This window comes from Ranitomeya imitator, chromosome 5 (genome assembly GCF_032444005.1).
Source record: "Ranitomeya imitator isolate aRanImi1 chromosome 5, aRanImi1.pri, whole genome shotgun sequence".
NCBI lineage: Eukaryota > Metazoa > Chordata > Amphibia > Anura > Dendrobatidae > Ranitomeya > Ranitomeya imitator.
The window spans coordinates 71,963,209-71,979,482 of NC_091286.1; the positions used below are offsets into that span (position 1 = coordinate 71,963,209).

At 43.7% G+C, this 16,274-nt stretch overlaps 1 protein-coding gene across 1 annotated transcript in view; it reads left to right on the forward strand.

Moving 5' to 3' along the window:
* The first annotated feature begins 5,436 nt into the window (after positions 1-5,436).
* The window catches only part of JAG1 (jagged canonical Notch ligand 1), a 48,544-nt gene continuing 37,706 nt past the window's right edge, over positions 5,437-16,274 (forward strand). Inside the window, exons 1-2 of the mRNA XM_069768787.1 lie at positions 5,437-5,774; positions 6,244-6,549. Coding sequence (XP_069624888.1) covers positions 5,697-5,774; positions 6,244-6,549 — 384 coding nt within the window. The 5' untranslated portion in view covers positions 5,437-5,696. The remainder of the gene's footprint in view (positions 5,775-6,243; positions 6,550-16,274) is intronic.

Genomic DNA, 16,274 nt, shown 5'->3' on the forward strand with positions numbered 1-16,274 from the left:
TGACCAGAGAACATTCTTTCAAAACATTTTAGACTTTTTCAGATAAGTTTTGGCAAACTCCAGCCTGGCTTTCTATGTCTCGGGGTAAGAAGTGGGGTCTTCCTGGGTCTCCTATCATACAGTCCCTTTTCATTCAGATGCCGACGGATAGTATGGGTTGACACTGTTGTACCCTCGGACTGCAGGGCAGCTTGAACTTGCTTGGATGTTAGTCGAGGTTCTTTATCCAACATCCACACAATCTTGTGTTGAAATCTCTTGTCAATTTTTATTTTCCGTCCACATCTAGGGAGGTTAGCCACAGTGCCATGGGCTTTAAACTTCTTGATGACACTGCGCACGGTAGACACAGGAACATTCAGGTCTTTCTAGATGGACTTGTAGCCTTGAGATTGCTCATGCTTCCTCACAATTTGGTTTCTCAAGTCCTCAGACAGTTCTTTGGTCTTTCTTTTCTCCATGCTCAATGTGGTACACACAAGGACACAAGACAGAGGTTGAGTCAACTTTAATCCATGTCAACAGGCTGCAAGTGTGATTTAGTTATTGCCAACACCTGTTAGGTGCCAAAGGTAAGTTACAGGTGCTGTTAATTACACAAATTAGAGAAGCATCACATGATTTTTCGAACAGTGCCAATACTTTTGTCCACCCCCTTTTTTATGTTTGGTGTGGAATTATATCCAATTTGGCTTTAGGACAATTCTTTTTGTGTTTTCATTTAAGACAAATTAAATGAAGATAATAATAACAAAGAATTTGTGTTTGCAATCATTTTCAGGAAGAAGCTGAGTATTATCTGACAGAATTGCTAAGGTGTCAATACTTTTGGCCACAACTGTATGTCCAATAACTCCTTAAAGACCTGTCAACATGGAGGTTATCATCCTCATTCCATGAGCCATACTATTTTACATCACACCTTTGTGGTATATCCCATTCATTGATTAACGCACCTTACATTATTTTTTAGAATGAAAGCATTGTTTTTCCATCTTTTTTTCATTGTTTACAATTAAATAAAAATAAGTTATGGAAACCAGGGCTGTGGAGTCAGTAAGCCAAACCTCCGACTCCTCAATTTCCATGACACCGACACCAAAATGGGCTCTGACTCCGACTCCACGACTCCGACTCCACAGCCTTGATGGAAACTTTAATTTAAAGATCAGTACAAACTTTAAACTGGTTTCACCAGAAGTTTAGCACCAGTAAGTACTTTAGTGATACTAATCTCATAGGTGCACTGACAGTAAAGGCCCCTTCACATTAAGCGACGCTGCAGCGATACCGACAACGATCCGGATCGCTGCAGCGTCGCTGTTTGGTCGCTGGAGAGCTGTCACAAAGACCGCTCTCCAGCGACCAACGATGCCGGTAACCAGGGTAAACATCGGGTAACTAAGCGCAGGGCCGCGCTTAGTAACCCAATGTTTACCCTGGTTACCATGCTAAAAGTAAAAAAAAACAAACACTAGATACTTACCTACCGCTGTCTGTCCTCCAGCGCTGCGCTCTGCTTCTCTGCTCTCCTCCTGTACTGGCTGTGAGCCGGAAAGCAGAGCGGTGACGTCACTGCTCTGCTTTCCGGCTGACCGACGCTCACAGCCAGTACAGGAGGAGTGCAGAGCACAGCGCTGGAGGACAGACAGCGGTAGGTAAGTATGTAGCGTTTGTTTATTTTTACTTTTAGCATGGTAACCAGGGTAAACATCGGGTTACTAAGCGCGGCCCTGCGCTTAGTTACCCGATGTTTACCCTGGTTACCAGTGAAGACATCGCTGGATCGGTGTCACACACGCCGATCCAGCGATGTCTCCAGGGAGTCCAGCGACGAAATAAAGTTCTGGACTTTATTCAGCGACCAACGATCTCCCAGCAGGGGCCTGATCGTTGGTCGCTGTCACACATAACGATTTCATTAACGATATCGTTGCTACGTCACAAAAAGCAACGATATCGTTAACAATATCGTTATGTGTGAAGGTACCTTAAGACATGCAGCCACGGTGCCTTGAACATAGTATTCGAGCACGCCGAAGATACTCACACACAAGCGTGCTCAGATAATACCTTATGTGAGCGCGCTCGCTCATCACTAGCATAACTACTGTCAAATTCATGTGAACTTGCTGCAATGAATTCCTCAAGAATTAGGCTACTTTCACACAAACGTCGGCCCGTCGCAGTGCGTCGGGCCGACATACCGACGCATCCTGTGACAACGCAGCACAATGGGGGCAGCGGATGCATTATTACAACGCATCCGCTGCCCCATTGTGAGTTGCGGGGAGCAGGGGGCGGAGTTCTGGCCGCGCGGTCGGAAATGGCGGACACGACGCACAAAAAAACGTTACATCTAACGTTTTTTTGTTCCGACGGTCCGCCACAACACGACGCAACTGTCGCACGATGGTTGCGATGTGTGGCAATGCGTCGCTAATGTTAGTCTATAGGGAAAAAACGCATCCTGCAGCCAACTTTGCAGGATGCGTTTTTTCACCAAAACGACGCATTGCGACGTGCATCGTACGACGCTAGTGTGAAAGTAGCCTTAGATGCAAAAGCAGGGTGGAATAAAGGCAGTTTTCAATCCATCATCTGACACAAATTAGATGCAAAAGTGCAAGATCTGTGCTAGAATTAACCAGAATTCTCATTTAATTATGCTAGTTCTGGGGTTTGTATGTTTTCTGTACCAACTCTAACATTTTTCTTATCGCTTTCAGGGGCTGCGTACTGTCATAAGTATTGATGCTGCTGTGACACATGTGAACGTAGTTTAAAGGGACACTGTCACCTGAATTTGGAGGGAACAATCTTCAGCCATAGAGGCGGGGTTTTTGATTCACCCTTTCCTTACCCGCTGGCTGCATGCTGGCTGCAATATTGGATTGAAGTTCATTCTCTGTCCTCCGTAGTACATGCCTGCACAAGGTGCAATCTTGCCTTGTACTATGGAGGACAGAGAATGAACTTCAATCCAATATTGCAGCCAGCATGCAGCTAGCGAGTAAGGAAAGGGTGAATCAAACACCCCAAAACCCCGCCTCCATGGCTGAAGATTGTTCCCTCCAAATTCAGGTGACAGTGTCCCTTTAAGGCTATGTTCCCATGATGACAATTTGGTGAGTTTATGATGTTCCAGATTTTCTGCACCATTTCTGCACCTATTATGTAAATTTGAAGATGAAGGTATATTTTACTCAGCAGGAAGGGGTCCAAACCACGACAGATGTATGAGGTCTCAATGGTATGCAGTGGAAATTGTGAAAATTCTAATTCATGCAATCCAAAAAACCATAAACTACATAAACGTTTAGGCCCTGATCCCGCACCCTTATCAGAACGGTGTGGATTGCTGTAGGAACTACATGTGAAAGCAAAGAGCTATGGAAAAAGTGACTGCCGTAGATATATGTAAATTTGGGCACTTATGTTATTTCATTGCTTTTTCAGTGCATTGTTTTTACATTATTTATTATATGAGTTTCTTATATCATATTCTACCGCACTTTACATACATTATCATCGCTGTCCCCATTGGGGCTCACCATCTAATTTCTCTAACAGTATGTCTTTGGCGTGTGGGCGGAAAAGGCAAAACCTGGAGGAAACCCACGCAAAATCGGGGAGAAAAACCCCATGTATCTGCAAGGAGTTTGTATATCACATTTTTATGCTGTGGTTCTTGTCTCTTTTTTATATGTTTTAATTAAAGCTGCTTTGTTTTTATACTTCCTGGTATTTGGCTTTGATTAAACGTTATTGATGCAGTCATGTGCCTGAATATATGTGGAAATGTACTAAAAAAAAAACCCAACTTTTTACCTGCAGATTTTCCGCACCTATTGGAAGTCTATGGGGAAAATCTGCACATAAAATACGTACAGGAAGAGAAATTGTTGTGGATTTCAAACCCGCACCGCAGGTTGGTTTATGCTGTGTTAAAAAAAAAAGCAAGGTGGGCGCAAGATTTCCATAAATCCCATCCACTTTGCTGGAACTGTAAAAGACGCTGCGTTTTTGGCCTAGGGACAATACACAGTGTCAAAAACTCATCTTTAGGGTACGTGCCCACGAGCGTTTTGGACACAACTCACCTGCGCTGCGTCCAAAATGGTGACTTCTACATTAGAAGCACAGTGGATGAGTTCTAGAAACCCCATGCCCACTGTGCTTCTATTTAATGCTGCGTAAACTCACCCGCGGTGCAGATTTATCAGCCTTGGCATGTCAATTATCTGCAGCATAGTCTCACCCATAGCCAATTAGTGCATGTGGTGAATGCGCAGGGTTCACTGAACACATGGGGATTTACCTGCGCGATCAGAGTCCAGTGATGATACGCTGCGTCCAAAACACGGCTATACCCTGATCGTGAGCACATAGCCTTAGGGCACGTTCACGATCTGCCGCGGTTTTGACGCTGTGTATTTATGCAGCGTCAAATACCTCAGCGGCCGGATGCTACAGCCTAGTGCAGTGTTCCTCAACTCCAGTCCTCAAGAGCCACAAACAGGTCGTGTTTTTAGGATTTCCTTAGTGTGGCCTAGGTGATGGAATTGATGCCTGTCTAGATTATGGAGTTCTCACCTGGGCATTACTAAGGAAATCCTGAAAACATGACCCGTTGGTGGCTCTTGAGGACCGAACTTGGGGAACACTGGCCTAGTGGATGGGATTTCTAGAACTGCCATGCCCACTGTGCGTCTATGTGCCCCTGCGGACACTGACTTGCGGCGCAGCATGTGGCGGATTTTCCCCATAGACCTGCATGACTGAGGAAAATCCGCGTGTAAAAAAAAATGTAAATTCGTGTCCACTAATTTACACGGAAATAGTGCGGACATTGTGCGGCGTCCAAACCGCAGCAGATCCTGAAGGTGGGAACGTCCCCTCGGGGGCCAGGAACAGGTTATGATTTTGTGGGACTTTTCTAGGGACAGTCTAGGAACTGCGCACTACAGGATGATAATACACAAGTCACCACTACTTCATCCCATTGTAGAACTTTCCACACAACTCCTGCTGTGCATCTTCCCCACATCTGTCACGAAGTGCTGCCTTCTCAGTCCATGTTCACAAGAATGATTAATTCCCTGAGGAAGAGTGTGGCTGTAGTGAGCAGTGGTGCAGAGAGTTCCCAGCAGCAGCAGCAGCCATCATCAGCCCCTCCTGCCTCACAAGTCTGCACTGGCTCCCTGCTATTTCCCGGCCTTGTTGTGACTGGCACCTGGCTTGTCTGCTGCCAGCTAATCCCAACTTCCTACCTGTCTCCCTCACCTACAGCCCGGCGGCTTCCCTAGCTACAGTGTGTGAGGAGGAGGAGGAGGAGGAGCAGGGAGTGGGGCGGAGGGGGCTGGCTGCAGCCTGTGGCCACCCAGCATCATGAATATTAACCGCTCCATCCTCCTGCTCCTCCCGCCGCCTCCCATAGAGGAGCAGTCTCTCAGGCAGCCTGCACTCGGCGCAGCTCATTGTCTCATCCGACAGAGAAAAGGAGCAGAATCAATAATATTAATAATAGAGGATCCAGTGATAAAGGAGGCTGCTGCTGCTGCTGCCGCCATTCAGGACAATAGAGGAGTGTGCTGCCCTCCACTCGTGCATGAGCACATCAGCGCGCTATATCAGAGCTGTGGAGCGGTCCCAGCCATCAGTGGCTTCAGGGCAGCACTTGCAGAACAGAGGCGATGCTGTTACGGAGGAGACCCCTGATCTCTGACACGTCCATCAGGCTCATCATTGCTGCACTATGCCTCCCCCTGAAGGTACGGAGCCCCGTGCACCCCCGCGCAGGAGGACCAGCTCATCGGCATTACTTTTTATTATTATTATTATTATTATTTTGCATGCACCTTGTTGCAAACAGTGCACTTGTACTACTTTTTTTTTGTTGCATGCATTTAAAGGGACACTACACCTCCAGTCCATCGCGACTGCTGCTGCCATGCTTGATCAAAGTGTTTCTGGAAGTGATCAAAACTGGAGATCTGTTATAAAGTAGTGATCAAGGGGGGCAGACCCTTTTTTTTTTTTTTTTTCTGGACTCATCCCATGGAAAAATCACTACATGCACAGAAGATATATGTATTTTTTTTCTTGGTGTATTGTCCCTTTAAGATGCACCTTGTTGCAATTAGTGGCTAATTGATTGCATTTTTTTTTTGTTTAGCGTGCTGTAACACTCATCATAGGTGTTTTTTTTTTTTGTTCCCCCCCCCCTTTTCTTTGTAACAGGTGTCTGTAGCGTCAGGGTACTTCGAATTGGAAATCTTATCTATGCAAAACCCCAATGGAGAATTGCAGAATAGCAATTGCTGTGATGGAACCAGGAACCCTGTTGATAGAAAGTGCACCAGGGACGAGTGTGACACTTATTTTAAAGTTTGCCTAAAGGAGTACCAGTCCCGGGTGTCTGTGGGGGGCCCTTGCAGTTTCGGCTCTGGATCTACCCCTGTTCTAGGAGGGAATTCTTTCAACCACAAATTCAGCAGGAATAGCGAGAGGAACAGGATTGTGCTCCCATTCAGTTTTGCATGGCCGGTGAGTCACTTGTGAAATAAAGTTTTAGATATATATATTTTTTTACTTTATCCGTCACATTTTCTCTTGTTTTTGCAATCGCTTTTATTCCCACTATGGTGCCACCATTGTACATTGGGACTCCAGTATTGCGTAATGGGAAGATGCTATTATCCCAAGATTAAATGCAGCGCAGAGGCTTTACAGCAGCGAGCAAGGGATCAAGACGTCAGCTGTCAGTGGGCAAGGGGTTAATTCAGCTACTCCAGCCTGAGATGCAGAAGGGGATACAACTGGAAGAGGAGGGAGGTTGGGGAGTAGGGAAGTGGACTGCGATCTCCAGGATTTGGCCCAGGAGAGAGGGAGGAGTGCCTGGGAATACATGAGCTGCTCCTAGAAACATGTGTCCTCTAGTCCCAGTATGGGAACGCTGTGTAAAGTGGCCCACGACCCCAGGCCATCATCAGATCTGATCGGTGGGTAGTAGAGGTCCCGTATAGCAATGTTGGCCGTGAACCATGGGTCCCATTGGGGCAGAGTATATGTTATTATTTATTGTTATAGCGCCATTTATTCCATGGCGCTTTACATGTGAGGAGGGGTATACATAATAAAAACGAGTACAATAATCTTAAACAATACAAGTCATAACTGGTACAGGAGGAGAGAGGACCCTGCCCGCGAAAGCTCACAATCTACAAGGGATGGGTGAGGATACAGTAGGTGAGGATAGAGCTGGTCGTGCAGCGGTTTGGTGGATCGGTGGTTACTGCAGGTTGTAGGCTTGTCAGAAGAGTTGAGTCTTCAGGCTCTTTTTGAAGGTTTCGATGGTAGGCGAGAGTCAGATATGTTGTGGTAGAGAGTTCCAGAGTAGGGGTGGTGCGCGAGAGAAATCTTGTATGTGATCGTGGGAAGAGGAGATAAGAGGGGAGTAGAGAAGGAGATCTTGTGAGGATCGGAGGTTGCGCAGTTATGCGTATTGCCACTTGGTTCGTGGGAGTTATTGTTATTCTGAACCTCAAAAAAAACATATACATAAACCTATATATTCTGTCCCGTCTACCGGTGGGTTAATACCATGACTGTGAGTGTATTAGGAGGTCAGAAGTTCGGTCTGCTGTTCAAGTGGCATTGAGGAGCTAGAAGTGGACTAATCTCCTCTAAACCGTGCTAGCAGTGTCCGGCTAGGCTAAGATTTCCAAGTCACCCCTCCCTTTTTGTGGTTTAATATGTTTGTATGTCCACAGCTGTAGTAAAGTTATTGGCAGATGTAGAGTTCTGCGATTTTTGAATGCCCACCGGGAGTATTGTTTGTTTGTTTTTGGACTGTCGGATGTGTCGCTACACCTGTCCGTCACGGTATTTCTTGCATCCAGCAATGCTATTTGCCATGTGCCTATTGAATGCTTCATTTGCGCCACTTCCCCCTGACTGACACATGGGCTTGCATGTGGTTTACATTGGTAAGCTCCAGCCAGACAGGGTGGTAATTGCACTTTGCTATCCCAGAGAGACTTGTTATTGGCGGTGTAAGCTATCAGTTTCTTCTGCATGCTTTTTAGAAGAAGGTTTGGCATGGATCCAGAAGGCACAGGACTTTATATTGTACCTATGGTATCTCCGAACGCCCTGCCTGTTCCAGTGGTTGCCCTACCCTTCCCCTCCAGCTGTGTCCTTCGATCCCAGCCAGGTGTTGCAGGGTGGGTGTGCAAACTCCACTGAATCAAGGCGTGCCATTCCTATTAATCATGGCTTTGGTGCCTTAGACTTTTTTTTTTTTTTTTTTCTTTTCGGCAAAGTGTCCATAATAACGTTGAATTTTTCAGAAAAATAAAAATTAAAACTCTCCTAGTACGTTTCTTCACTTTGTGATCAAGTTGGTGTCCGCGTTTCGCTGGCTATTCGGAGGCTAGCTCGTTATCCGAGGCCACGTGTAGAGAGCGTGATCAGGTGAAGCCTCGCTGAGGATCATATGTCTTTGCTTATCATTTGCAAACTCAACAAGGGGGAACTGTCTATTTTTCTGTTGTATTTTACTGTTGACAAATATCATCTTCTGTGTTTAGTGTTTGGAGAAACCATGTTTTAAGATTCTTTTAGGAAATATTTACTACTTTTTTTATCTTTTCTCAGGGTAACAATTTCATGTTTGTCAGCTCTAGAAGTTTACAATAATTAAAGAAAAATCCGCATCATAACTACCGATCTAACTTAGAATTTTTTTTTTCTTCTAATGACAAGCCTTGGTGGCCACATTAGCCGGCTATCACTCTTCCTGGTGTGTGGGCATCCACTTCTTAACCTTGAGGGGGGTTTAATTGGCTCAAAGGCCAGTTCTCTTTTGTCTACTGGTGGTTTTCAATCTCAGGCTTTCAACCTTGTTGTTGCCCAATGGGACCACCAGATATTTTTTGTAATGAGGCCACCCCTGTTGTAACAGACTAGTATGGAACCAATCGCATGTTCGGCTCTTTCTACATTGTCAGTCTCCCTGGACGTTTACATTCGGCAATCTGATTTACAAGTATATCGTATAACATCCATAAAAAGAATGCAGAAAGGACCTTTTTTTTTTTTTTTTTCCCTCCTAGTAGAGAGTACTGTGCCTCGTAGTCTTCAGGCTTCTTGAGCAGAGCTGGAAGTAAAGTTTGGCCAGATACTGGTACAGTACCCAGGTTCACACAAGTGGCCTCTGTTGGTGGACAAAAAGAGCCAGGTTCTTCTCGCAGTGAGATAAAACTATTATCAAAAACTACCATCAAAGGGATAAAAGGTTTTATAAAAAATCTGTGGTATTTGAAGTTCTGCCAACGCAGGTAGTGCCTCCATTGTTGTGGCATTTGACTTTCTCTCCCGTTCTTGCTTTGAAGGACGGGCTCATTCGGATGTTTGCCTACTAACCCCAGGAAATAAATTCAGGTGTTTGATCCTGAACAGCTTATTATGTTCAGTGGTATGGAGTAATGAACAGCTACTGTCCTCTCATCTGTGTGGGGGAAGACAAGTGATGTGTCCTAAAAGGAAGTTTGGATGAACCATTCATTTTGTAATATATGCATTTAGCATTTATCTAATTTTTTTTTTTTATTATTTGGGGTGGGGGGGTTGTATCCTTATGTTTGATACGGTGTATTGTGGTTCATTTTATTTAGTTTTTACGTGATTTTAGTTTTTCTGTTGTGTTGGCCACTAGGAGGCAGTGCTTCATGCAGCTGGATGCGAGAACACTATATGGCCATTTCAGCTGCTATTTATTTATTTTGTTTTTTTTTTTTTGCTTTTGGATATATATATATATATATATATATATATATATATATATATATATATATATATACACACACACACACACACACACACACACACACACACACACACACACACACACACACACACACACACACACACACACACACACACACACACACACACACACACACACACCTTCTCATGGGTTGTTTTTTTTTTTTTTTTTTCTTTCTTTCATTTCACTCAGTTTCCTGGCCTGATGTCTGTGAGATTCCTACTTGTCCCGTCGTCCTTTCTGGGTATTTGTGAACTCTTATTCATGGGATGGATAACAGACTTTTTCTCTGTTGTGAAGTCTTGAGTAATGGGCCCGGAGAATAGGGGGCTGTAAATAAACGTAAAGTTGCTAGGTTACAGGCTGACATGGGACAAAACAAGTCCACTAAACTTTCTTGCACCTGCGACTGGGAATGGCCGTCCATGCTGCAGAGTGTGCAACCTATTCGCACTGTCCCTACTTTGCCTTTTTTTTTTTTATCCTTCGTAATCACATTAGGTCACTTAGGCGGCTGTGTTATATTTGTATTGGTTTTGCGTGTAAGTGATTTTTGTTTAGGCCTATAATTAATAGCGGCCTCCAGTATTCTAATTCTGGACGTCCTGGGGCTGCAGAATCGGGAGCTTTATCAGACTGCTTTGACAAGGAGGAAGAATAGATCTATAGCTTGTTTACTAGCTCATTCATTAGGTTGCGATTAACATTTTCTCACAGCCTTTCTGACCACTGTGTTCACATCATTGTGCATCTTTCATGGTTTATTTGAGCTCTTTAAAAAAAAAAAAATAAAAAAAAAATATTTGAAATTGCAGTGTGTGGACCTCATCTTACACTTTGTTTAATTGTTTTTCTTTTTTAAATGGCTTCCTATCAAATTTACGTGTCATATTACTGCCCCATCTCCCACTAAGAGCAGGACATGCTTGGTCTGTTCTATACCTCCTATTAGGGACGTAATTAAAGAGGTTGTACGCTACTTTTTACTACTTTATCCTTGTGATAGGTCATCAATGTCTGATTATGTGGGGTTCGACACCAGGCACCCCCTGCAAATCAGCTAGTATCGGTGTCGGCTACCGGCAGGAAGTACTCACTTGCCAATCTGCTTTGGCTTCTTGTAGTGGCCACCGCAGGGCAGTACACATCCACCGCTCATCGATTTTTGCATAGGAGGTGGATTTGTAGTACCAAACTACAAGTAGATTGAGCAGCTCGGTGAGTGAGTACTTCCTGCCGGCAGCCGCCGACACCGATAACAGCTGATCGGCAGGGGTGCCAGGTGTCGGACCCTGTCCGATTAAAGCATTGATAACTTAACTTATCCTTAGGATAGGTTATCAATGTAAAAGTAGTGAGCAACCTCATTAATGAGGTTTTAATATTAGAATCAGGGTTGTGGAGTTGTATAAAATGGACAGACTTCGACAATATATAATAAATTGGGTACAGTAGGACAATGCAGGATATGCTGTTAAAAAAAAAAAAAAAAAAAAATCATAAAAATTTGGGAAAATTATAAATGTTCTGTTCCTGATCTAAGGATCTCGGCTTTTTAGATGAGATGAATCTGTGCTGCACTTTATGTACATGCTCAGTAGTGAGGCAGTGCTGGGGAGTCTGAGAAATTGAGGATTTGGAGTCTGAGTTTTGGCTTACAGACTCCACAGCCCAGATTCTAATGCTCCAAAGTCCTTGGATGGTGATCTTCAGGACCATAGGGGCTTCTGAAATAAGTTGTATCTGAAGAGAAACTTCTATATGTACGGTATGTACGGTAATTTGTCCTAAATGTGTAGCCACTGCAGCCATTCCTGCAAATGACTTCTGCTGATCCCTAAGCTCTTGAGGAGAATGATGGTGACTTCTCAACCAGATAAGAAGCAAGATGACTGGTATTTGATTACTAAAGAAAGACAACTACTCCAGTTTTTTCCATTTACACCAGATTTGATAAATCTAGCCTCTGGTTTCCTTGCCATAGTTCTGATGTCACATAGAACAGACCTGCGAATCTCTAGAGTAGGCCTCATATGTCAAAACCAACCTAGGCCCTGTTGCCCACGGTAACATGTAGAATCCCTTATTTTACTTTCTTACCTGAGCTATAGTAGGATTACTTACTAAAGGGATCGGTTGCTATGAACGAGGAGAACTGCTTTGACTTTTGTCTCAAATTTTAAAATCAAATTTACACTAAAATTCATCTTTATTATGTCTGGTTTAAGCTGCTATTTTCTGCAATATAGAGGATAAGGATGCCCATTTCTTTTTTTCCCATTTCAGCCAGTATTTTATCACTTAAAGAAACTATCTAACAAGGAAGCGGCTTCTTTTCATGTTTTCCTCAGACCTTATCAGACTGAGCATTTGCTTTCATGAGATAGTGGCCACTTAATGGCTGAATCATCATGTTCTTGGACCAAAGTTGTCTTTGTTAATCCAGATATGTATAAACTATATAACTCCCAATCTGCAGGATGCTGGTAGCTGTAGTTTCCATTGTTGTATTTCTCCCTACACAATCTAGATGTGGATAAAAAAGAAATCTATATATTTTTTAATCTTTTACGATGTTTATATCTGTGCTTTTTAGGACCTGATTAATTAAAACTTATCATTTTCTACACTGGTCTTAATGAAGGCACGGCCAGAGTAAATAGCGCACGTGACTTAATACATAAGGCGCATCTTACAAATGGCGTGCACCCTGGAGTTCATTTCTGGCATAATTTACATTAATTTTGCTGAATTTAACAGGTATGCTTCGCAATGCCACAGATTTGCCCATTTTGGCAAAGCTGTCCTGGACTGTTGTAAAAAGACAAAAAAAAAAAAAAAAAAAAACACCCCAAGTTGCAAAATCAAAAATGCTGTGATATTTCAAAGTGTTCTATGCCAGAAACCCCCTTGATGGATCGGGCTTTGTTTCGTTCAGCCATTTGTGCTGTTCGTGGTTGTATGTAATACATCACCTATGAAATACTGCTGAATTGTACAAGCATTCCTCCATCTCCTCCAGTTTACATTGGGAATTGATGTGCTAAACCTCTGTGACCTTTCCCAGTTAGGCAGATAAGAGAGGACTGGACGTGTAAATGATGCAGAGCTAAACTGCTTTGCAAGGCCTCCAGTTTTTGGACTACAGCCCTTATCATTTGATGGAGTCAAAGATCTTCATTTAAAGGGTTGTGTAGGATCAGGCCAGTTTCACACGTCCAGCATTCTCTGTACAAGCACCAACCATGATGTCTGGACTAGCTGTGGGTCTTCTGAGCCGAATGCAACAGCCTCATAAAGATATGCAGTATGAGGACGTTTATTTCAGGTCAATACTCCGAACATGAATGATGGATGTGTAAAACCTGGCTCTAGAAAAATATAGGGCCACCCCTGTCCATGCATTGCATCTCCTATGGCAGCACAGTTTTGTTGAAGTGGATAAGGCTGATCTTTGCAATACCGCATACAACGTATGTGATGGTTTCTGAAGGAAGGCAGCCATCAGAATCATTGGTTCAACCTTTTGTAGCCTTTAGCCCAGACTTGAAGTAACCTGTTCCCCCCCCTGACTTTGGAAAGTGACTATTAATTAGTCATGTATAATCACAGCACTTGGTGACCTCAGTTACACCTTACTGTCACCGACATAAAGGCCAAGTTCACACATTTAAGTATTTGGTCAGTATTTTACATTAGTATTCATAAGTCAAAACCAGGAATGGGTGAAAAATGCAGAAGTGGTGATGTGTTTCTATTATACTTTTTTCCTTTGACCAAAACCTGAACTTGTGAATGTGGCCGAAGACTGGCTTTGACATTTTCCTGCCTTCAACATGGCTACCGCAGTGGTGTAGGGGGGCAATGATGGGTCTGAACCTCACCTCCCATGGTACAGGCCACGTACACACATTGAGTATTTGCGTTTTTTTTACATCAGTATTTGTAAGCCAAAACCAAGAATGGGTAAAAAAAAAATGCAGAAGTAGTGACGTGTTTCTATGATAGTTTTCCTATCATAGAAACGTGCATCACTTCTGCAGTTTTTTTACCCACTCCTTGGTTTTGGTTTACAAATATTGAGTTAGAAAACTTGCCAAATAATCAACATGTGCACGTGGCCTTAGGGTAGGAGTGGTAAAGGTCAAACTTGCCTCTGTATACCGCATGTTACTGCGGTGGCCATCTTGTACGCAGGAGGACCTTAATGGTCAACGGAGTAGGCAGCCGGAGGCCACTGGGCAGAGTTACCGGTAGATCAGTAAGGCCTGTCCCACACGTCCAGATAATTCCGTTATCGGAGTTATCCGTGTCCGTGTGCTCACGTGGCACACGTGCGGCAGCCGTGTGCCGACTGGGTACCACACACACCGTGCAGGAGACAGCGCTAGAGTTAAGCGCTGTCCCCTGCTTCGGGTGTTGAATCCAGAATTCATTCCTTCTTCCCAGCAGCGTTCGCTGGAGAGAAGGAATGAAAAATCATTTTTTTATTTTTTTTTTATTTATTTATTTTGTTGTTGTTGTTATTAAAATAAAGTTCCCGGTAATCTCTTTCCTCCCTCCCCCCTGTGCGGCCGCCCGCTGGCGTTAAAATACATACCCAGCTCCCTTGGCGCTTCCTCTCAGCGTCGCAGCTTTTCCTGTATGAGCGGTCACGTGGTGCCGCTTATTACAGTGATGAATATGCGGCTCCACCTCCCATAGGGGTGGAGCCGCATATTCATCACTGTAATAAGCGGCACCACGTGACCGCTCATACAGGAAGAGCTGAAAGGAAGCGCCGAGGGAGCTGGGTAAGTATTTTAATGCCAGCGGGCGGGCGCACAGGGGGAGGGAGGGGGGAGATTACCGGGAACTTTATTTTAACAACAAAAAAATTTAAAAAAAAATGATTTTTCATTCCTTCTCTCCAGCGAACGCTGCTGGAGAGAAGAAATGAATAGGGCTTCAGCACCACAAGCTGGGGGGACAGCGCTTACTGTAGCGCTGTCTCCTGCACGGCACACGGACTGCACAAGGACAACATTCGTGTGCGGTACGTGTTTTACACGGACCCATTGACTTTAATGGGTCCGTGTGATCCGTGCGTTCCCACAGACACTGACATGTCTCCGTGTTTTTCAAACGAACACACGGTCCGTGAAAACACGCTGACATGTGCAGAGACACATTCATTTTAATGTGTCTACGTGAGTCAGTGTCTCCGGTACGTGAGGAAACTGACACCTCGCGTACCGGAGCCACTGACGTGTGAAACCGGCCTAATGTAGAGTTACATTTCAGTCCCTGGGTGGAGGGTCACCTTAATGTGATCATTGATATTGAGCAGATACGCTCCATAAAACGACAAAAAAAAAATGCGCCTAGAATAATTTTGAAAAGAATTAACAAATTTCTATGTAACACAATTCTGTTTAGGATTTTGAGATTTTCAAAAATGCCTAGAGAATAAAAGTGATTATTCTTTAATCGTTTTGTTTTTTGTTTGTTTCGTGAGCTTTTTTTTTGCTTGAGAAAGACATCGGTGGTTCCCCACCTGGAGAAATGTCATGTGCACATAATTTTAATGTTTTTTTTTAGGAAGAGTCAAACAAAAATAAAAAGGACAGCCAAGTGAACAAAACATGTAGATAAAGGTAATGGGTCTGCAGTCTCGTAGAGTTGGTGCACTACATATCCACAGTGTGAAATCAATCCTAAAAATGGGGGCTCTGTGACGTTCTTCTACCAGCTCAACCCAGTTTCTGCACTTCAGGTAAATCAGTAGAAAGGGCTCTTGTTCCTGCCTGCTGTGTGTGAACCTGACTGTTGTGCTTGGCTGGCCGGCTGGTATTCTATCTATTAACCTTGCCACCCTTTTGTAACTAGTGCATTTAATTATCAGTGGGATTCTTTAAGATGGCAGGTTAATGTCAAAATAATGTGGAAGGAATTTGTGGCCACAATAAAGTCTACTTTGATATGATGTTACGTTTATCCGAACTATGGCACATTTGAGAGAACTTTTCCAGCATTTTCCTCCTTGCTTAATGGAATTGGAAAGAATGCCCAAAAGTTGTTTGGATAAAAAAAAGACCCTTCTGGGTTTACGAAGCTCTAGAGGGGGGACTTGAGGGTGCTATGTGCACACTACCTTATTATTATTTTGTTGGGTTTTTTTTTTTTACGCGTCCAATTCTTGGAAGATTCTTCCTGTTCATTGCTATGGGAAATTCTTGCTCAAATGAAATTATTTTTTTCCCCCCTCCTTCTGACGTTCTTATGCCTTGGTCGAGGAAAGTTAAAGAAGAAAAGTGAATGTAATTACTTTGAAGCCAATCTTTAATGTAATCTACTCCTAACAACTAGTTACTGGCCAATTAAAAGGCTGCAAAAAAAACCTCTTCAGGAAAAACCTTTTCCAAAACACTCCAAAAGTGACTGTGTGCAGAGTTTCTGCCCC